Source organism: Acartia tonsa, chromosome 3 (genome assembly GCF_053477335.1).
Source record: "Acartia tonsa isolate MP-2025a chromosome 3, ASM5347733v1, whole genome shotgun sequence".
Lineage (NCBI taxonomy): Eukaryota > Metazoa > Arthropoda > Copepoda > Calanoida > Acartiidae > Acartia > Acartia tonsa.
In genome coordinates this window covers 16473067-16494936 of record NC_137262.1, presented here as the reverse complement: position 1 = coordinate 16494936, position 21870 = coordinate 16473067, and the positions used below count along the sequence as shown (strand labels likewise).

Genomic DNA, 21870 nt, shown 5'->3' with positions numbered 1-21870 from the left:
TACGGCGGTCATGAGTTTCTGACCGGTCACAAACGGTCAAGATTACTCCTCCCTTCTAGAATTAATTTAGGTTAGGATTATTAGGATATTTGGAGATCCCAAAACAAGCAAATCTTTATTTTAGATCTATAGGCAAGAAGAAAAGTGACATCCAGGTACGTGCCCCCGTAGTTATTGAAACATTTCATACCCAAGTAACAATTAATTCCTAAATAACATTTTACATTCTATATTATCTGAAAAAAACAGATTACAGCTTTAAAGTACATGCTAACTTAATAGCACAAAATTTAAAATTAAGCAATAGGTATATATTAGTATACAGTGTATAAAAGTTATGGATTAAAAAATTGGAAATAAATGATACTTTACAAAATACTGCACGACCTAGGTATTATTATATCTTTTAAAAAGAAAAGATTTTTTTGCAATATTTAAGCGGGTTGAGAAGTAATTCGGCTAGTTTTTTTTCGAGATCTAACGAATAATATAACAAGATACTTAACTTCATATCTTACAAAATCAGAAAATTTACTAAAATAATTTAATATTAATATCATTTAAAATAACAAACGTTGGACTTTCCTAATAACAAAAAAGTAACAAAGTTAAATAAGTAATCGGTTTGACTAATTGTTTAATAAATTAAATATTAGCGATTCTTGGAAAAATTTAAATTAAAGGCATGAAGTTTTTGCAAGCGGTTCACTGCAAGTCACAATTCAGGAGTCAGCAGCATGGAATGGTTTTTCAACTTTTGTTGACATATGAGCAACGACGACTTTAGGATATCTATAATTAACGCGGCAAAATATAAATAACAAACATGGACGCCAAGCCAAGCCCACAGCTTCCTGCATTCATCACTAAACCCTTCACTTTTTAACCTTAAAAAAAAGTGTTTTATCTAAAAGCAGCAATTTTTGTGAAAAATAACATCAGTAAATACTATTTTGTGTTTATTTAATTATTGTTTTTCGATGAATATTTTGTAATATTGTTTTAAAAGGATTTTAAATAACATATTTTTCTTTGTTATTATACTTGTCATCCCTAATATATATAAAAAAAATATTTCTTTGATTTAAACAAACATGTCAAAGTTAACTTAAAACTATGGTATTTTAGTACAGATTAAACAAAATTTGATATTAACTATATATATTCATAAGCAAAAGTTAAATATTTACCTATGCATTTATATACGGAAAAAATATATATAGTTAAATAATTCATTGTCGAATGATTCTCTATCAATTCTGAATTTTTTAGGATGAGGTAAAATCTTGAAGGCCTAGCAGTCTTATTAATCATCACCAGAAATATATCATTTCGATTTGTTTGTCAAATTGTCATTTTTGCTAAAATCTATTTTTTAACATCTGAAAAATATTTATTATTTTGAATTTTGAAAAGCATACCTGCTAGTAATTTTTGGACGAAACTTGCTTGTTATAGAAGCATGGTAACTTTTAACTAGAACTTCTTACCTCTAGAACATCTAGTTTTTGTTTTTTGTTTTTTTTATTTTTTTTTGTCGAAGACGAAAATAAATATTATTTTACGCTTCACTTATATCGTCGAAGTTGCTTATATACCTATTTCAGATATCGATGATGATATAAATTGAAACATTAAAAGAATTAAATACAAACATAAAAATGACCGGAAAACGGCGAGCGCCGAAACCAAAGCGGTACGCCCACCAAGATTTTGTTAACGAGTTTGCCCTCGTCAAGCGTAATCGAAAAGACGATGACGAATATGAAGAATTGACAGACTCCTCTGTTTTAAATGCGGCAGATATAGTAACCTCGGCTTCTTTGGTTAGTTCAGGTCTTACAGTCACACCTGCGGGCCCCTCCAACAGTTATCCAGTTGAACAGACATACATACTAAACTCCTCGACATCATTGACACAGGGAACAGTGAGTGTATCATCACTAAGCCAATCCGGCGGTGTTATGAGTTTATCACAGTTGCCCGACAATAGTATTCACATCGCTCTGCCTGGCGAGGTTGTCTCTGGTGGACAATTTCTTGATGCTGATGGATTGGAGGGAGCTTCAGTATTAGAGGTACCTTATAAATATTTACCTAGCTGTTTTAAAATTTGGGGATATAACTTTTTAAAACATTTAGGCCATGTAGAAACTCTTAACAAAAATGTATATGTGAGGTATTAAATTTGGTAGGCTACCTCACACCCTCATGGGTATTGGGTATAGTATAGTCTCATAATGAAACATTTATTTAAGGCTTCAATACCTGTAGTACCATGTTGTACTCTGCGGGCCAACGCCCAGCATCCGCTCTGGTTTATGACAATGTTGAAAGAAATCCTCCAGACTGGTGGAGGCTATGATGCTGTCTGGTACTGCGGACCTGGGGGTAGAACAGTCTTCCGGGTTCATAAGATAGTTCTGGCTGCCTTTTCTGATCACATGAAAGTATGTTCCAATTGAACAGCATTCAAAATACACCTAAAATTTATATGTCTTTGAGGTGTATCAAATGAATATGTTTAATATGTTTATCACTACTGAAGCATATTTCAATGTTACATAATTCATGAACAATTTTGCACTTTTTAATTAAAGCTTTTTTTTTAAATTTTTACATTTCTTAAACTTTGATAGATGAAAATAAGCAGGTTTTTATTATATTTTAGAATATGCTACCAGAGGATGAAACAATGGCGACAATTTATACACCAGACATACCGAGTGATATTGTCCATTCCATCCTGTGTTTACTGTACACTGGACAGGCTAATGTCACCTGGAGAACTCTACAGGATATCAATGAATGCTGTAGATTAATAGGTAGACAGCTATTCTATAATACGTATTTATAACATTTTAAAGCAAACATCTTTAACACCAATGTTTTTCTAAAGTATTCTTGATATACACTTTTAATTATCTTGAAAATGCTTTGATTAACTTTTAACCTTTTTGGATACTTTGCGCCCTTTTTGTATAATATGTTTTATTCCATAAAATTTTTTTAGGATTTTGTGGCAAAGATATGACAGCAACCCATCAAAACTTGATCGGCAACAATGAAAAATCTATAACAATTGAATATGCTGCTGATACAAAGAAAGAAATTGTTTTTGCCAAGGTTAGAATCCCAGCTCCGCTTGGTCCAATAAAGAAATCTGGAAAGAAGCCTAATCCAAGCCTGGCGGAATGGAGCACTATGACAAAAGGAAATCAGCTGTTAATGACCCAAGCTCAGTTGGAAGATTTTCGTAAGTCAAATCTTGTTACCTATTATATCTAATCTTCCCTTGTTGCTGTATCACCACATCCCTATACATACAAGTTAAGCGCACTTCAGTTAAAAAAGAGCAAATATTAAACCATACCTACCTATCATTTGGAGTAAGAATAATCTTAGATTTGATTTAAATAGAATTTGCTAATCAAGATTAATTTGTATTTAAGTGATCTATACACGGTTTTTCTACACTTTATGAAAATAAAGGAAGATTTTGAAGGTAATCAATTCGTATTTAGGTAATTTGGATAACTTTATGGACGTGTATGACCAGGACAGTAACTTAGGTCCGGATGACATGAATGCTAAAATGGAGGCTGATGTCAAGATTGAAGTTGAAAGTGACGTTGAAGAGGAGGATGAAGAGAACATTGTCAGTGCTACTAGTGCCAAGTCTGTCAAACAAGAACTTGTAAAACCAGGTTTACATCTTTTATTCTTTAAGCGCAGAAACCCTTCATTCAAAGTATATCAATACGCCTGTAAAAATGTTATTTTATTTATTACTATATCATAACATTAATATTAAGACATCTCCACGAAGCTCTCACAAAACACATGGTGTATTTTTGGCTAATCATTCATAATCCCTCAAGATTATTTTTCTAAGATATCAAATAAAGTTGCAGTGTAAGAAAGTTATTTTAATTCTTCTACCTATCTATAGCGGAGAGTGCTTGAATATTGGTATAGGTAATAAAGTAGGTATACTATCCAAATATTGTCTTCATTGTGACAATGTTTTCTATTAAGATGAAGAAGAATACATTCCTGAAGCCGATGATAATTATGAAGATGATAATGACCAAGATTATGAGAGCTCAGGAATGATTGTCATTAATAGTTTACTTGCAAATCACCATAAAACGAAACCTTGAATTTTAACCTAAAAGACAAAGGAACTCAATCAAAAGATGTGTTTCAGAATTTATATTAAAAAACCCAGTCTCCTGATACTGTTTGAAGCAATTTTTCATGTCGAAATTTTGTACCCTTCCTTTTCTTCTGTAAATATTAATTTAACAATCGGTATAAATATCAGAAATGAAAACAAAAACGAAAAAAGTAAAAAAATCTGAGGGCAAAGTTAAGAAAAAAGGAGCAAAAAAGTACAAACCAACCAGTTATGGAACCGGTTTTCCTGGACGCTGGAAGAGTAGCAAGAAATGGCTTATTAATGATTTGGATGTTCTGATGGGCAAAGCTGTCGTTACTCAGGTCTGTTAAATAAAGTAGTATTTTTCTCTCAAAGTTTACACGTATTATATTATATTATGTAGTTGCTAACTAGGGCTAGATAAGTTTTGTCACTGTTATGCATATTGGGCTTGGGTTTAAGAACTATAAGTAACAAAGATTTTCAAGAATTTTTTAGCCTTGTTCTAATTTTTGAAGCTTCTAGATGGATTCTGGAGGCCATTTTTAAGAAGGTATGGGTATTCTGTCGGTTTTTTTGTATATTACAACTTCATTTAGTTATGATAGAAAAAAAATTCAAAACTGCAATTTTCCTACAGGATGGTGATGTTGCCCGACCCGAGAAAAAAGGACAGAAAACTTGGAGAGATTGCACAGATTCTAGGGTAAGACCAAATTATATTTTGTTTATATGATTTATAATTACATATTATATATTAAAATAGGAAAAACTAATGGATTCACTATTTTAAGTTCAAATGCAATCGTGGAACTAACCATTATAATCTTTTTGTTCAGAACACCAAGCTGACCTATGGTATAGTTAATAAGAATAAAGGAATACTTTCACATCGACTTCCTCTGGAACTATTTGACAATGATCAGGAATGTTTGCTTTTAAAAATTCTAATAAACATGAAACCAGGAAAATATTCATAAGTATCGGAGCAATAAGGAGAATAGGTATAAATTTAGATAAAATAGGAATATAAGAGTTTCAAAGGGGGGGGGGGGCGAAAGTGACACTTTTCGAAACCAAAACTAAAAGTCAACAAAGGAACTCAACTAAAAAAAGAGTTACAGGTCTGAGATTTTGCATGGCAGTTGCTTTATAGGGGTACAATATGGAACTGTGAAAAAACGGCGGCGCAACCGCCGAAAACCGCCGTTTCCCGCCGAATATTTTTTTGCCTTTTCTCGGCGGTTTTCGGCGGTTGCGCCGCCGTTTCTTCACAGTTCCATATTGTACCCCTATAAAGCAACTGCCATGCAAAATCTCAGACCTGTAACTCTTTTTTTTAGTTGAGTTCCTTTGACTTTTAGTTTTGGTTTCAAAAAGTGTCACTTTCGCTCCCCCCCTTTAAGATTATTGATTCTTTGAGTTTTTTTTTAGTAGGACACTTGCCATTACAGGGGTGTATATTCTACATGGGATCCCCTGCTCAGGGGGGGGGGGGGGAATAAAAAATAAATGGTTGGAGGGAAAAAAAATGTAGGTAAAAATTAAGAAAACTGAAAACATTTTTTCCATTTCCTCCCCCCCCTCCTTGGTGAAAAAACCAAAAAAAATGTGTGGTAGGAGGGATAAAATAAATAAAATATAGAGTTCTTTAAATATTTTTCCATTTTCCCCCCTTCTTGGTGAGAAAAAACTAGGGGGAAAAAAATAAAAAATTTTGTAGCAGGGGAAAAAAAATAAATCTTGTGCAGAATATACACCCCTGTGCCATTATTAGGCTTAATGAGTAGGACCAAATAGTTAGTGTTGATATATATTTTTACTTTTTAGTAGTGGTTGCACCCCTTGTATCTTGACTCCCAGTATTCGTAGATTGAAAAAAAGTCGTTATATTAGTCAGGTGGAATAACCATTTTATAAGAATAGGCCAAAATATGGTGCAATATTCAATAAATTATTTATCGATTATTATTAGGTAAGCAATCCAATATTAATAACAAATAAAAGCAAATATTTTTGCCAGGATCCTAAGAAGATTAAGACAATCACTGTGTGCCCTATATGCTTGAAATGTTTCCCAGACAGAGATTTGGCCAGGGATCATAGGATTGCTTTTCACCACGAAGGAGAGAAAAAGGTACACGTGCAAATTAATTTTGGAGGACTTTTTCGGTTTCCTTATATAAACAAAGTCATAATTATAAGAATTGTTCTTTGTACTTCAAACCTTGCAATGCTCCCCGATTTTAATTATAACATGTTATACTGAAATCGTTGTTGTTATTGTTGTAGCCATGATTCTCTGAAGTTAGGACTCAGATGCACACGGAGACTGGAAGTGCGAATCCTTTGGCCAATCTTAGATTGGTAAGCTTCGCGCACAGCTGATTGTATTCTATGTTACATTACAAGCTGACCCGCAATTCTCGTGGAAGCTACTCAATTATTAAATCACCCTGGCCTAGAGTTTTGGCAGGTGTTCCATATTAAGTCACCCTAATCGTAGAATCTCAATAATCATTTCCTGGATTGAACATGACTATTTTTTACCTTTTTTTTATTAGGTACCAACTTATTTATTTGATAAAGTTTAGGTAATATTAAATTAACTTTTGAAAAGGAGATTCCTTGGAAGATAAACTTCGATTTTTTTACAGACTTATAGATGATAATATTTAAAGACAAGTGACCTTTTTTATTTCTTGTGTTGTGACATGTTAAGAGCCTTTTTAATCCTTGTTTATGTTTAGAACCCGATGATTATCAAGAGTTACGAGTTTAAATGTGACAAGTGTGAGAAACAAATGAAGTTGAAACATCTGGTCTGGTTTGTTAAGCATTACAAATATTGTGGCATTGATAAATTTAAGGCAAGTATTATTACCAGCTGGAAGGATCTCGCTAACCGCTGGATATGGTTTTATGCTATTTTTCTGTCCTTCCATATCCCTTCGAATATAGAGCCCCCAGATGCTAAGGGCGCAGCCGCTAGTATTCTTATTACGCCAATTTTAAGGGCAGCTCGTCTGCTGATTATTTAAAAAAGGTGTATCTGTGTATGACTGAAAACGAACATATACCTATCTCTATTCTGATTTTTTTAAAGTTTTGTTGCGACTGCGGATTTTTTATACTAAGGCCGGAAGCTTTATTCTCGAATGATATCTTGATAGAATATTTATTACAGGCAAATGAACTGTTACAATTTGGCGAAGAAGAACCCGATACTGTTGAACAGGTTTAGATTAGATTAGATTTAGATATTTATTTCTTTTAAAAATGTGTTATTTTATCAATCCATTTATAAAAGTAACTAGGATGTCATTGTCTATCTGTCTGTATTTAAGGATATCGCTAACCGTTGAACTGATATCATATGGTTTTCGTAAATAGTATATCCTGGGAAGGCTTATAATAACTATATTGACTCATTGAGGGAGAGTATCTCTACACTCGCAAAAATGGAAAGTGGATGATCGAATTTCCCTATCACATCCTTCCCTCAAGTGCTCCTAGAGGCCTTAATAGGGGCTTAACTGATAGTCTTTATGTAAAAGTTACAGTATCAGTGTATGTCTGAAGGATCTCGCTAACCGCAGAACCAATATGGTTTTCCTTTACAGTAAAGTTTCTTAAAGGTCAAGGAAAGGCTTAAAATTTTGGGGGTAGGGGGTTATAGTGTCATTTACATTCAAGAGAAATTCCCCCCCCCCCCCCAACCAATATAATACCTATGTTTCATTAAACTGTTCTAAAAAATATCACCTCTGAAAAAAGAATTATAATAGGTTTATATTTTAGATTGACAAATTTGAGAAACAGAGAAAGAGTTACCAGGTCAACTTTTTTTATACATTTTTTTATTTGTTCTTTTGAGGTTGTTACCCCTGTTTTATTTACAAAGTATTTTTTTATGTTAATTAATTTTATTTTTGATCAAGTGTTAACTTTAGAAATAATTTTGGATAATGACTGTCTGTTTGTAAAAAAATCTTTGATCTGCTAATAATAACTTAAATGTTTTAGGAAGGATATGCTTTAGAAGTAGGAACTAGACCAAAATATCAAGATATGAGCAGGTTAGTTTTGTGTCAATTTAAATCATTATTATTGTGCTCATTTTTTAGGTATTTTAGCGGCTTGTTTTGATTTTTTTTATTTCACTTTAGCCTATTTAAATCCTTGTTTGTTCTTTAAAAAAACTTTACTCTTTATTTTCATTTTTTTTATGTCCTTTTATGATACGTTTAAAGTCCTCTTAAATGGTAGTAAGCGTTTTTGTCTGCGTGTCTGTTACACTCATCTTAGCCATTTTTCACCCGTTTAACTGTCTTTGAAAACAAGTAATATTATTATACCTACCTTATTTCTAGTTCTTTGAAATTTGTCTTCATGCATTATGTAGTAGGATACCTGTGTTTATGCTGCACTCTTTGCACAAGTTTATTTAAAATTTTTACAGCTCTTATCTAAATCTATTTGCTTTAAGTTAACACTATTTATGGTTGAGATAGATTTATAACTGTTGAAAATATTTATCTTGTTTAGAACTCTGTTAGATGGGAAGTTAGTTGAATGTTTGTGGGGTTGTAGAAAATGTTATTCTGCTTTCGAGTCAGAACAATCTCTTGAAAGTCACATCGCTAAAGATCATCAAGGTAATATTTATTGAATTTAGTTCGGGGAAGGAGGGAGGCTGGTGTTAGATGTTCAAAACTTTAGAGTTTCTTCTTAATATTAACCGCGGTTTATGCAATTATACAATTTTTCATCCTATTTTAATTATTGAGAGATGGTTTGGTGGTAAATTACCTATCAGAATAACTTGATAAAATTAAAATAGAAATGAAATCATTTAAAAATCTGGAGGAGTATTGCTTCATTGGTTACCAAGTATTTTTTTTCATCGTATATGTTAAAACTTTACAAATACCATTTTATTTGTAGGTCATATAGAACATGGAACCTGTTATGATTCTGGCCTAAATATTTACACCTGTCCAAACTGCAAGATTTTCAAGACAAATAAGAATGTTCTATTCTTCATTTATCATTTGAGTAAATGTAAGATAGATGCTCAGGTAAGAATTATAGGTTTCATACCACGAGCGGACGAGAAATAAAGGTAAAGAACTACAACAACAGAAGAGCACGTGTTTCCCTAGATTTTTTACAAATAGCCTCTTAAAGCAGCTCCAACTCTGCAAGGATCTCCCAACCCATACACACTGTTTTAATAAAAAAAAAGTCGTCAACAAAGTTTTGTTCTAGGAATAACTATATTTCAATAATAAACTAATAGTTACACTCAACAAAAACTTTTCTGTGCACAGCTATGTTAACCTAAAATTATTCAATCTATTAAAAAACTTAAAGTCGTTACAAAACTAGTGGACTGATTCTCTGAAAAGCAGAACATGACGACAGTATCAACCACTTTAATAACCTAAGTATAGATAGATGTATTTTTAAACCTAATTACTTATTGTTCAGGGGGCCATTGCCATGGATGATGAAGAAGACGTTGATGAAGATACTTTTGATGAATTTGTTGATCCTTGGGGTATCATTAATATGCCACTTAAGGTAAGACTATACAGATATAAAGATTATAGATACCTTAGTTGGATGTGTTGATTCTTGGGGTATCAACTTCCACTTTTGGAATTCATTGATTAAACTAAAAAATATTATTTAGGTTCGTAGTTTGAGATCTCAGTGGATGTGTGAAGCTATATTTGGACAATCCCTGTGTAACTATTTATATCCCTGTCATATCTGCTATTCTATATTCAATGTGGAAGAAGAGTTGAGAGAACATTTCAGGTTAATATTGGTTATATTTTTCACATTGTTCTCTAATTGTCACCTAAAAAGACCAACAAGAAGTTTAACTAAACCCTATTCTGAATTAACAATAACAAAAATGAAAATATTTATGAGGTGTCTTTGGTGGATATTAAAAGTAAAAGTAAAATTTTTTCACATTGTTCTCTAATTGTCACCTAAAAAGACCAACAAGAAGTTTAACTAAACCCTAATCTGAATTAACAATAACAAAAATAAAAATATTTATGAGTTGTCTTTGGTGGATATTGAAAGTAAAAGTATAAAAAGTTAATTTTACTCACCAGGAGCTGACGCACAAGGAGAAAATATTTCTTTTTTTGCATTAAACAAATAAATAAAATTTCTTCCTTGGAAATCATGTGCACGAAGCTATATCCCATGCAATCGTATAAAACAAAATAAATCTTATTTATTTAGGATTTCGCATCCTGGTATTCAAAACGACCCTGAGAACGGCACCTTTTATGATAAAAACGAGAAGACGTATGTTTGTCCAACGTGTACAAGAATTGTTTGCAAGAAGCAAAGAAATTCAATTTATTTCTCCTACCATATGCTCAAGTGTACTGGCAAAGTACATCCTGTTTCCAGGTACATTTTATAATTACTGTTGGTCGTCTTTAGGTCATAACTATGAAACTTTCAATAACTCGTAATAGATATAATCAAGAGCATACTCTCCAAACAAGCCAATAGGATAACAGTGGAGGTACATTTTAGACATGTCATTAGTTAAAATTGTGTACAGTTTTTTTGGTAGGAAAGTGCATTTTTTTATTCGCATTGTGAGTCAGCTATAAAATACTCGCATTTCTTAAGTTAAAGCTTTTCTTGGGTAATTTTCTAGTATAGCGTGAAGCATGTTATGACAAATCACAAAACCTTTAATAAGATAGCTATAAATAGTTGAATTCCTTGGGATAAGATTATCATTCTAGAAATTATATCTTCGAAAAATTTTGTCGCTTGTATGACTTAAATGCAAAAAAATACAAAGGTGTTTGTCTGCTATGCAATTCCTTTTTAGGTTTGATTTAATTTTAGGACCTGTGAGATCTGTAATCAGACGCATACAAGTTATATATCATATCGCCACCATATTCAAACAAATTGTGGCACAAAACAGTTTGTCTGCCATGTCTGTGGCATGGTAAGAGTCCTATTATCCATATAAGAAAGTATAAGGATCTCTGTGTATCTGTCTGTCTGTACAGAAGGATCTCGCTAACCGCTGAACCGATATGGTTCATCTTTTCCGGTTAGCTTCTTATAGGCCCTGGGAAGGTTTATAGCTATTTGGGTGAAGCGTACAACAATACTCCCAAGAGAAACAGCCAAAAATATACCTAAAGTGCCGCCTTGTGGATATTTTTGGTTAACAGCTGATTTTAACATAGATCGTAAAGAAAACATTTATTTAATTTAATTGGTAATTGCTTCTGGCTAACAATTCATTGATATGTTTATAACTATTTTGGGGGAGGGTACGACAAAACTCCCAAGAGAAAACACCCTAAAAAAATTACCCCTAACTTAATTTTTGTTTTTCTTTTTAAAACTAAAATTGAAAGAGGCCGTCAACTCCCCCCCCCCCCCCCCCCTCCACATAGAGGGTCCTTAAAGACCTCTAGGTTTATAGCTGCTAGTAAAAGTAAAGGGAAGAAATTATAAACTATTTTCTTTTCACTGCCAAATCAGACTCATTTCGTTTTCAAAGCAGTTTTCCATTTCCAACATTGAGTAGTTTTTGTTGATATTAGATGTTTTATTTTCTGTTAAGGAATTAAAAACTCAGCCAAGTCTGAAAAATCACCTGAAATATGCTCACACCACTGTCCAAGCTCACAAATGTAATGTCTGTGACTCAGCATTTAAGAGAGAATTTGATCTGATGACACACATGAAGAAGCACATGAGTACAGAAGATTGGAGCTGTGAGGTAAAGTTATTTATTTAACAGGGCCGGGAAATGTAATGGGGAAAAAGGACAGTTTTCATCTAGTATACTTACCAAATTTACACAAAATTAGAATCAAATAATAGACGATAATTAAGCATCCCTTAGTAATTAAACAATCAGGTTTTGAGCTAAGTTCTCAAAGGTTTTAAGCTAACGAATTTAAAAAAATGTTTTTATAAAACTTTGGGTACAAGTATTATTAACAGTTAAATGTCCTCAGTCAAATGTTCTCTCTCCTTTTCTCTCTCTCCCTGAAAAAATGTTATATTTGCACATAGAGTCATGCTCCTTAATCCAACCCTTTAACAAATCTTTGATTTTATTATCTTGTTAGAAATGTGGTAAATCATTTGTGTGGAGAAAAGCCTTGCGTACACACATGAAAACTCACTTGCAAGAAGCTGAGAAACCTTATGCCTGTGAATTGTGTGGTAACAGGTAAAACAGAATTTTGTAATTTTAAAGGAAGCCTGCTGGAAATACACCGTTCTAACTGCTAAAAGACTGCCACAAGAACACCTAATAGCCCAGCTTCAATAACAAAATAGTTATTAACATCTGAAGAAGACATTATGATTTTGGAGAGTTAAAAATCATAAATTTTTAATTTGGGTTCTACTTGTTGCAGTCTTTTAGCATTTAAAGCGGTGTATTTCCTGCAGGCTTCCTATAAGATGCGTAAGTTACTTTTCTAATAAATCGTCCAAAATCTGTTTAAAGTAAGTCTGGACAAATATGATCACATGTTAAATTATGTGAGAAATATAAGAATTTTATAGATATTTTTGGTTATTCTTTTTTTGTTTTCATTCTGATTATATTTTCTAGGTTTGCTCGAAAGTGCTTCTTGACAAATCATATGACAACTCATAGTTCTTTCAGAGGCTTTGCTTGTGATGTAAGTTATATTATAGCATTTAGAATCATTTAGGGCTAATAAATAAAACAAAACATTCTTAGTATATTCACATGACACTTTTTTTGTAGTGACAAGAAGTGTTAATATAAGAATAATTTTATGGTGAAAAGATAAGTTATATAAGATTTAAAATAGTCTAACTCAGTAATTGAAAGGAATTCTCCCCTTCCAAGTTTCCCATTACCCTCGCTCTCCCTATTAAAGTTTTTGGTTGTTGTACATGTACAAATTATTATTATGTCAATTAAGGAAGAAAAAGAACATGATTTTGTTATGCATATTCTGAAAACATTTTAGGAAGCTACATCGATATTTTACTCTACTTTTTTATTTATTTCAGAAATGTAGTACAAGAGTAAAAACTAGAGATACTTTGGCTCAACATAGGTATGCCCTTAATTTTCAATTAAATATTTCAAAAGATTGTTTATTTTTTCAACTATTAAGCTTCTTTTTAAGCACCGAAACAGATAAAGAATTGCCAAAGTTGCTGTTAAACTCATAACATATATTTCAATAATTTAAATTATTTAGGAGAAAAGTTCATGGATTGTATGGTCAGCTACCTAAAGAATGCATTCTAAAACCCACTGCAGAAGATCTGATGCCAGGATTGTTTTATTCTATCAATTATTTAATTAATTTCATTTTGGGTTTACAGACACTCATACCTAAATGTGATAAATTTTATCTCTCTAAATAATCATTTGAAGTATTAAAACACATTAAATAAACTTTATTTAGCTATCTTATTATTCTGAAATCATCTAAAGGGTTTCCATCTCTAAGACCTACTTTACGTTGTTATCAACTATTCCCATTTTTTTTCTAGGTAGGTATTCCCCAAAGAATACAGCCACAATTTTGTTAATACTATAGTAGAATAAATCATTATGTAACAGAGGACCCATTATCTAAAGCAGTGTCCAGCCTAACAGGAGGGCCCAGCCATCAAAACAAAGTCAGAACTAAGAAGAAAAATCCCATGCAATCTCAACATGCTCATATGATGCAAATCAAGGAAAATACAGCACATTTTAGCATTTGATGTATTTAAAAAAATCATGTAATATTTTCCTATAATTTGCAAATCAAATATTAGTTTAACATCAGTCAACCTTTTGACAATTGAATTTTATTTTAAGTTTGATTAAAATGTGTTGTATTATAGGAAGAAGCTTTGCCGGTTTTGGAAGAAAATATTATGCTTTAACTTGTTATACAGAGAAAATAAATCAATTGAAGTAATGAGAAAACAATAAAAATTGTGAAGATCTAAATGAATTAAAATATACCTTTGTTAAAATGTGGTAGAACACAATAAAACTGCTGTTATGTGTTATGATAATTCTGATATACTGGAGAGAAAATACTGACATTTTTAAGTTTCATTTATCAAAATATTTTAAAATTTAGATAAAAATAAATCCTTTGTTATGAAGACTAGCTTTTTATTATTTTCATTAAGAAATCAAATGAAACAAAATTAGTATTTAGCCACCAGATAACTTGGATTTTGCCACAATTTGTTAATGCCAATGGTATTATTACATACTTAACTAAATATAAATTAGATTTACATTATAATTGTATAATAAAATTGTATAATGATAATCATTTTTTTAAAACTTATTTTGTGTTCATTTAATTCAAATTTTTTTTGTTAGGTATTATACTTGTCATCTCTATTAAATTAAATAGTTTTTGTTTCGTTATACCTAATAGTTTTTAAATTCTTATAAGAAAGTTTGAATAAAATTTTTAATTACTGATGTTCAAAAATTGAGTGTATGTAATTATGTATTTATATGCAATCAATTACCTAGATATTATGATCCTATCTGTTATAAACTTTGTAGGAGGGTGTAAAATCTTGAAGATGAGTTGAGTCGGCTAATGAAAATTTTTATTATATTTTCATGTTTACACAAAGTTAAAATAATATTTGAAATTTAATTACCAACATAAAGGTATGTAAATATGAATTTTATTTTGTATAGGTACCTAATACTTTTTATATTTTGAGTTTTGAAATGGTGATTTCTAGGACGAAATTTACATTTTATTGTGAGATGTAGTTTTGTAACTTCAACCTCTTACATACCTAGTGTTTTTTATGACATTTTTGTTTTGTTTAAACTTTTGAAGAAGTCAATCTTTTAACAATTTTATCACACAAATATTGTTGAAGATGCTTTATTTCAGATAATGATTTAAATTTGCACAGTAAAAGAATTAAATATAAGAGTAACAATGACCGGAAAACGACAAGCGCCAAAACCAAAACGGTACACTCACCAAGACTTTGTCAATGAGTTTTCCTTCGGTAAGTCAAAACGAAAAGAAACTAAGAAAAACAAACCATTGACGACTGACCCCTCTGTTCCAATTCCAGCAGAAATAGTGACAACAGCTTCTTTGGTAAGTTCAGGTCTTACAGTCACACCTGCGAGCTCCTCCACAAGCTATCCAGATGAACAAACATACATGCTAAACTCCTTGACATCAATGATACCGGAAACTGTGAGTGTCTCCTCGCTAAACCAAACTGGCAGTGTAATGAATGTATCGCCTGATAATAGTATTCACATCGCTCTGCCTGGCAATGTTGTCTCTGGTGGACAATTTCTTGATGCCGTAGGATTGGAGGGAGCTTCTGTATTAGAGGTACCTTTTAAATAATTAGTTGTGTTCTTGTCTTTTTATGGGTAGTTAGTTGAAAAAATATGAAAAAGGACAGAAAAGTTTATTTCATGCAAGCATATTTTATACCTACAATATTTGACAATATCGCAGGTTGGCCTTTATTATTTTATTAAACATACTTTCCTAGACTTTGGACTTAAGACTCCAGTATAGCCACCAGGGTCAGCTCAAGCTCCATGTTCAAGTAAAACTTTACACGCTGTCTCATGAGAGCTTCTCGTTATTACCTCACCCACGCTGATTTCGAGTATGGCAGGTGTCCCAGATTAAGTCACCGTAATGAATGACACTCTCCTAAGATTAGGGATATGTTGGTAATGGTATTATACACTTGATTATGAGGCATCCAAACTACCTAACAATCTCCCTTCTACCTCAACTAGGGGGAGGTTGTGTGAAGTGATTGGGGAATTTAAGACAACATGTTGTGATTAAATAGGTAATAAAACTGGTTGGTTATCTCTCACCCTTTTGGGTACAGTTTAGAGTACATATATTACCATTACATGGCATAACTACTGAAGAAATATTTAATTAAGGCTACAATTCCTGTAGTACCATGTTGTACTCTGCGGGCCAACGCCCAGCATCCGCTCTGGTTTATGACAATGTTGAAAGAAATCATCCAAACTGGTGGCGGTTATGATGCTGTATGGTACTGCGGACCGGGGGGTAGAACAGTCTTCCGGGTTCATAAGATAGTTCTGGCTGCCTTTTCTGATCACATGAAGGTATGTTCCAATTTCATAGCTGGGCCATTTTCCTTTTCCCGCAAATTTTTATATGTTTTAAACTCTAATACTTGAAAATGGTATTTATGTTTTAGAAAATGCTACCAGAGGATGAAACAATTGCGACAATTTATACACCAGATATGCCCAGTGATATTGTCCATTCCATGCTGTGTTTACTGTACACTGGACAGGCTAATGTCACCTGGAGAACTCTACAGGATATCAATGAATGCTTTAGATTGATAGGTAGACAATTATCCAGAGATGTATATTTTGCATGGGATCCCCTGCTATATAAAGTGGGGGGGGGGGGGAAGAAATGTTTTCCTTGATTATTCTTGAAAGGAACTGTTTTATTACATAACTAGCGGCTTCTGCCCTAGCCTTTTGGGAGTTTGCCCATAGTGGTATAATTACATCTTTTATTACCTAGAGATCCCCCACTCAACTACTATTTTAAATAATAAAAAAATGGCGGGGGGGATTTTTTATTTTTTGGGGGGTCGGGGTGTCCCACCCCCCAAGAAAATAGCCTCAAACCACCAGAGGACCAGTAGGTATATTCCCTGAAGATTAGAATCCGATCGGTTCACTGGTTACCGAGATCTTAATTGACAGACGGAGGGACGGATATCATTCTACTTTGTATTATAGATAATATTTTTTAGGGTTTTGTGGTAGAGATATGACAGCAACCCATCAAAACTTGATCGGCAACAATGAAAAATCTATTACATTTGAATATGCTGCTGATACAAAGAAAGAAATTGTGTTTGCTAAGGTTAGGATTCCAGCTCCACTTGGCCCCGTCAATAAATCTGAGAAGAAGCCTAATCCAAGCCTGGCGGAATGGAGCACTATGACAAAAGGAAATCAGCTGTTAATGACCCAAGCTCAGTTGGAAGATTTTCGTAAGTCAAAATTTAAATTTATGTCAATATAATAAAGATTGCCTTCTCTTATCTGCAGCAATCTATATCTATTCAATTCATGTTAAGCTCACTTTATTAGACAAGCTTATATATTAAAGGAAGCCTGCAGGAAATACGCCACTTTGACTGCTGAAAGTTTGCCACAAGTAGACCCAATACCTCAAAATAAAAGTCTCTAGTTTCAATAACAAATGAATTTATAAAAAAAAAACATTGAATACGTTGAAAATATTTAAGATTTTACTAACCCTCTTAAAAGAAATTTCAATATATAATTTTACCAGCTAGAAGCAAATTTGATAGATTTTTTTTGGCTATTAGTTAGAATGTCACTTACCTCAAATATTTTGTTCAGTACTTTCAATAATTTATTAGGATCTACTGCAGTTCACGGTAAAATATTGCTGGTAACGAATATTGCTAAAAAATTATGAATTTTAAAGGCTGCTAGCTGCCAAACGGCTGAACGTACATATCATGCCCGCACATAGTTTTAAGCGGCATAAAAAGGCCTACAAATAATCTGAAATAGCCATAAATCAGTAATGCATATTTATCTTGCAGTGCAGAGAAATGCGCGAAAAAGACCTATTTTACGCGATTTTTCTTCAGTGAAGCTTTCCCTGTGCATCATTGGATCTTGGCTATTCCAGATTATTTGTAGGCCTCCTTATGCCGCTTAAAATGGTGTGCGGGTATGATCTGTACGTTCAGCCGTTTGGCAGCTAGCAGCCTTTAAAATTCATATATTTTTAGCAATATTCGTTACCAGCAATATTTTACTGTGAACTGCAGTAGATCCATTTATTATTATTTATATACAGTATACGTTACGAAAAATGTTTGTTGCGGTCAATTAGATCAAAGAACATTTAATGACATACAGCAGGCTATAAAAGAAAATATTAAACGTATACTGTACATAGGTATGACAGAGAAAAAATTCAAAAATTGTTTTGTCCATTAGTTTGGTAGTCGTTCGATTTGGTACAGTAAAATATTAGCATCAAAATTTTCCGCTAAGATTTTATGTTTTGCCACAGAAGTTAAAGTTAATTTTTTCTCAGAGATTTAGACTACCTATGAAAAGTGTTCTTTTTGAAAGGTAAGTGTCATTCTAACTTTGTAGTCCTAATAGATTAATCTCCAAATTTGACATGCAGTCACAATTTTATTCTGTAAATTAACCAATCAAGATTGATTTGTATTTAAATGACCTATACCAGACCTATACGTTTTTTAAATTAAAATGATAGGAAGAGTCATTTTTGTAATAAATTAATGTTCAGGTAATTTGGATAACTTTATGGATGTGCATGACCAGGACAGTAACCATGGTCCTGATGACATGAGCACTAAAATAGAGGCTGAAGTCAAGATTGAAGTTGAAAGTGACGTTGAAAAAGAGGATGAAGAGAAAACTGTCAGTTCCACCAGTGCCAAGTCTGTCAAACAAGAACTTGTCAAATCAGGTTCACATCTTTGTACTTAAAGCATAGGAACTTTTTAATCAGAGTATCCATGTGTCCGCATATTGTTTAATTTATTATTCCTATGTCTTCTTGAAAGAAGGCAAAAGTTTCTATTGCTTGCACCAATTCAAAAAATGTTTTTAGCGCTTTTTCGTCTTTTGTATGTCCCTTGGGACATCTAAAACAATGGTTTCAATTGTCTACCTTTTCCTCTGTAAGTCCAACTCTTTTATTCTGTCTGTCCAACTTTTGTTACATGCTACACTTTTTATATAGTTTTCAATTACTAGAGAATATAAAAAAGTGATGTAAATAGGGGTGGGAAATGAGATGTTAAGGATTGGATTGATTTGACCGTTATAATTTCACGTGGACAAGAGGTCCATTAAAGGAATTTTTCTTTAAATTGTTTTACATTTCCACTCATTTTCACTTCTGTTGGTAGTTAGTTCCAAATGTTGATCATTCTGTTAGAAAAAAAGTTTTTTATCCAACAGAATACCTAATCAACTTTTGGAACTTTCTACCTAGCGCACATATATGGTTTATTATAGTTAATTATTATGTTTTCAATTTTAAACGGTATAAGTGTTCAGAAAAATAAGATAAGATTTATGTGCGTATTACGCCCCGCACAATAATCTTGTTTAGATACTATATACCTAGACCCTTTAAAATGTTTAATAAGTGTTGTATTTTTGGCTGATTATTTAAAATCTAAAAGGTTATTTTAGGTAAGATTTTTAGCCTAATTAGATATGATTTACTTCTAACTAGCAGATAGTGTTTGAAAATTTGTATAGTTTATTATCCAAATATTGTTGCTACATTTTTTAACAATTTTTTTATTAAGATGTAGAAGAAGAATATATTCCTGAAGCCAATGATGATTTTGAAGATGATAATGACCAAGATTATGAAACCTCAGGAATGATTGACATCAACAGTTCAGTTTCAAATACTAAAAAACACAAACTTTAATTTTAACTGAATAGACAAAGGAACTCAAAAAAAAGTTTCAGTACAGTGATCTGGTATGTTGTAAAGAAATTGTAGCTACTACTGAATTCTACTATCTCCTGCTACAATTTTTGTGCCTTTTATCTTTAATAAAATTCACTGATGTTTGCACATAACACCTACAAATTTTTACACAAAAAAATTCAAAGTTTAAATATGGGAGTTTGCGATATTACCCTTAAAGCAACTGCCATGCCAAATCCCAGTGCTGTAACTTTTTTTTTTACTGATTTACTTTTATTTATAGGTCAATATCAAAAAGTCCCCCCCCCCCCGCTCCCCTTCCTACCTTTTCTTCTCTAAAAGTACCTACCTACCTATTAATTTGACAATCAGATTTACTATCAGAAATAAAAACAAAAAAGAAAACGCAAAAATCTGAGGGCAAAGTTAAGAAAAAAGGCACTAAAAAGAACAAAACCAGTTATGGAACCGGTTTTCCCGGAAACGTGAAGAATAGCAAAAAATGGCTGCTTAATGATTTAGATGTTCTGATGGGTAAAGCCGTAGTTACTAAGGTAGGTTAAAACAAATAGGTGCTTTCCTTAAAAGTTTATTATTTGATATAGTTACTATCAATTAATAGAAAAAAATCGTAAAACTACAATTTTCTCACAGGATGGTGATGTAGCCCGACCCATGAAAAATTGCACAGATACTCGGGGCACAGATACTAGGGTAAGACCACATTCTAAGTTTTAACAAGGATGACAACATCCATAAAAGTGAAGCACTGAAACGGTTGGACAAACGGACATTAACACTTATATAGTGTCAGAACTGAATAATCAGAATATAAATGCATAAGAGTCGAAGCAAAATTGTAAGTAAATTTGTTGAAAAACTACTTGATACAGGATAATATTTATGGACATACTTACATTTTTAGGACTTGATTATAGAGTTTCTTCGCTTATAACATTATACTTTGTTGTCCTAGGAATCAACATACCAAAAATCAGATCAATCGGATGATTAGATCACATAAAAATTTGTTGTTAAAAAAGTAAAAAAAATCAACATGTTCAAAATGGACATACGGACATTCTGGTAATGATTATAGAGTTTCTACTCTTTCTAAATCGTACCTAACTACTAAAGGTATCAACATGTAAAGTTTGAAATCGATAGCACAATTCTAACATGCCTAAATTAACGGAAAAAAAGCTATCCGTCTGTGACGGTCGGACATACGGACCGGCCCTAATTATAGAAAAGATTCGCTTTAAAAAAATATGGATATCTCTTAATACAAAAGCTAATTAGATTTTATGGCGAAAAACCATATTATTTAAACCAGTTAATAGGCGTTTTATAGTTGTTTCATTAAATTTATTGAAATAACATACAAAAATTAACCTTTTGATTTAACGACCTTTGGTGGAGGCCCGGAAATACATGAAAGGGTTTGTGCAGAATATACCCCCTGTGTCACAGTGTGCCAATTAAAACATTTACCTCACTTAACAAGTTACTACCTAATATTTTGATGAAGAAGATAAATAAAAAATATTTAAAATATTTTTTCAGAACACTCAGCTGACCTATGGTATAGTCAACAATAATAAAGGACTACTTTCACGCCGGCTGCCTCTGGAAATATTTCACAATGATCAGGAATGTTTGCTTTAAATATTTAAAATTATCATGGGACAAGAGAAATTAGGTTTGTAGGTAGCGGTGCAGGTAGAGGAATGTCATTTTAGATGAAATAGGATTATAAGAATCTTAAACATATGATTATTTAATATTTATACATCGATTTTGCCTTACTGTTAGGTTTCATTAATTTTAGTTTATTTTAGTAGGACACTATAATCAGGGAAAAGGTAATGTGATTCTGACAAACAATTCTAAAAAAAAAATTCAATCAACCCCCTTCCCTTTCAGTTACACTAAAAAAACAAGTTTTGCTCCAACTTTACTTTAAAAAAAATATTTAATTTTCGGCAATTTCAAATGGAATTAATTGGCTTAATATCAGTCCCTGGGTATAATGAATAGGCTCCGGTTAGAAAGGTGGTACTGATATCTAGTGATATATTATTCATTATGTAGCATAATTTGCAGCAAAAATTTCTACCTTTCTATAGTTGTAACTTTATGTCAATGGTA

At 32.3% G+C, this 21870-nt stretch overlaps 3 protein-coding genes across 3 annotated transcripts; all 3 read left to right on the top strand.

Moving 5' to 3' along the window:
* Window positions 1–827: 827 nt before the first annotated feature.
* LOC145313468 (uncharacterized) lies at window positions 828–7213 on the top strand. The gene is made up of 11 exons (XM_080152900.1): window positions 828–2078; window positions 2259–2450; window positions 2672–2825; window positions 3014–3256; window positions 3525–3707; window positions 4039–4110; window positions 4328–4503; window positions 4803–4868; window positions 5002–5090; window positions 6188–6299; window positions 6913–7213. The coding sequence occupies exons 1-11, from the start codon at window positions 1662–1664 to the stop codon at window positions 7201–7203; spliced, it is 1995 nt and encodes a 664-aa protein (XP_080009026.1). The 5' UTR covers window positions 828–1661; the 3' UTR covers window positions 7204–7213.
* A 126-nt stretch (window positions 7214–7339) lies between these two features.
* On the top strand, window positions 7340–13939 carry LOC145314782 (uncharacterized). Its single transcript, XM_080154860.1, has 15 exons — window positions 7340–7400; window positions 7964–7999; window positions 8189–8241; window positions 8711–8820; window positions 9110–9243; window positions 9656–9748; window positions 9861–9988; window positions 10430–10603; window positions 11057–11162; window positions 11793–11951; window positions 12307–12410; window positions 12801–12870; window positions 13232–13278; window positions 13426–13502; window positions 13794–13939. Exons 3-15 carry the CDS (start codon window positions 8234–8236, stop codon window positions 13937–13939), a joined length of 1356 nt encoding a protein of 451 aa, XP_080010986.1. The 5' UTR covers window positions 7340–7400; window positions 7964–7999; window positions 8189–8233.
* A 1136-nt stretch (window positions 13940–15075) lies between these two features.
* On the top strand, window positions 15076–21589 carry LOC145313470 (uncharacterized). The gene is made up of 9 exons (XM_080152903.1): window positions 15076–15558; window positions 16137–16328; window positions 16424–16577; window positions 17000–17242; window positions 18553–18735; window positions 19589–19663; window positions 20104–20273; window positions 20374–20433; window positions 21286–21589. Exons 1-9 carry the CDS (start codon window positions 15145–15147, stop codon window positions 21385–21387), a joined length of 1593 nt encoding a protein of 530 aa, XP_080009029.1. The 5' UTR covers window positions 15076–15144; the 3' UTR covers window positions 21388–21589.
* The last annotated feature ends 281 nt before the right edge of the window (window positions 21590–21870 follow it).

Coding starts and splice junctions, on each gene's coding strand:
- LOC145313468 (XM_080152900.1), top strand. CDS start 1,662: ATGACCGGAAAACGGCGAGCGCCGAAACCAAAGCGGTACGCCCACCAA. Junction 2,826..3,013: donor TGAATGCTGTAGATTAATAG/GTAGACAGCTAT, acceptor AAATTTTTTTAG/GATTTTGTGGCAAAGATATG. Junction 3,708..4,038: donor ACAAGAACTTGTAAAACCAG/GTTTACATCTTT, acceptor TTTTCTATTAAG/ATGAAGAAGAATACATTCCT.
- LOC145314782 (XM_080154860.1), top strand. Junction 12,871..13,231: donor TCAGAGGCTTTGCTTGTGAT/GTAAGTTATATT, acceptor TATTTATTTCAG/AAATGTAGTACAAGAGTAAA. Junction 13,503..13,793: donor TGCAGAAGATCTGATGCCAG/GATTGTTTTATT, acceptor ATTATGTAACAG/AGGACCCATTATCTAAAGCA.
- LOC145313470 (XM_080152903.1), top strand. CDS start 15,145: ATGACCGGAAAACGACAAGCGCCAAAACCAAAACGGTACACTCACCAA. Junction 16,578..16,999: donor TGAATGCTTTAGATTGATAG/GTAGACAATTAT, acceptor AATATTTTTTAG/GGTTTTGTGGTAGAGATATG. Junction 20,274..20,373: donor GTAAAGCCGTAGTTACTAAG/GTAGGTTAAAAC, acceptor ATTTTCTCACAG/GATGGTGATGTAGCCCGACC.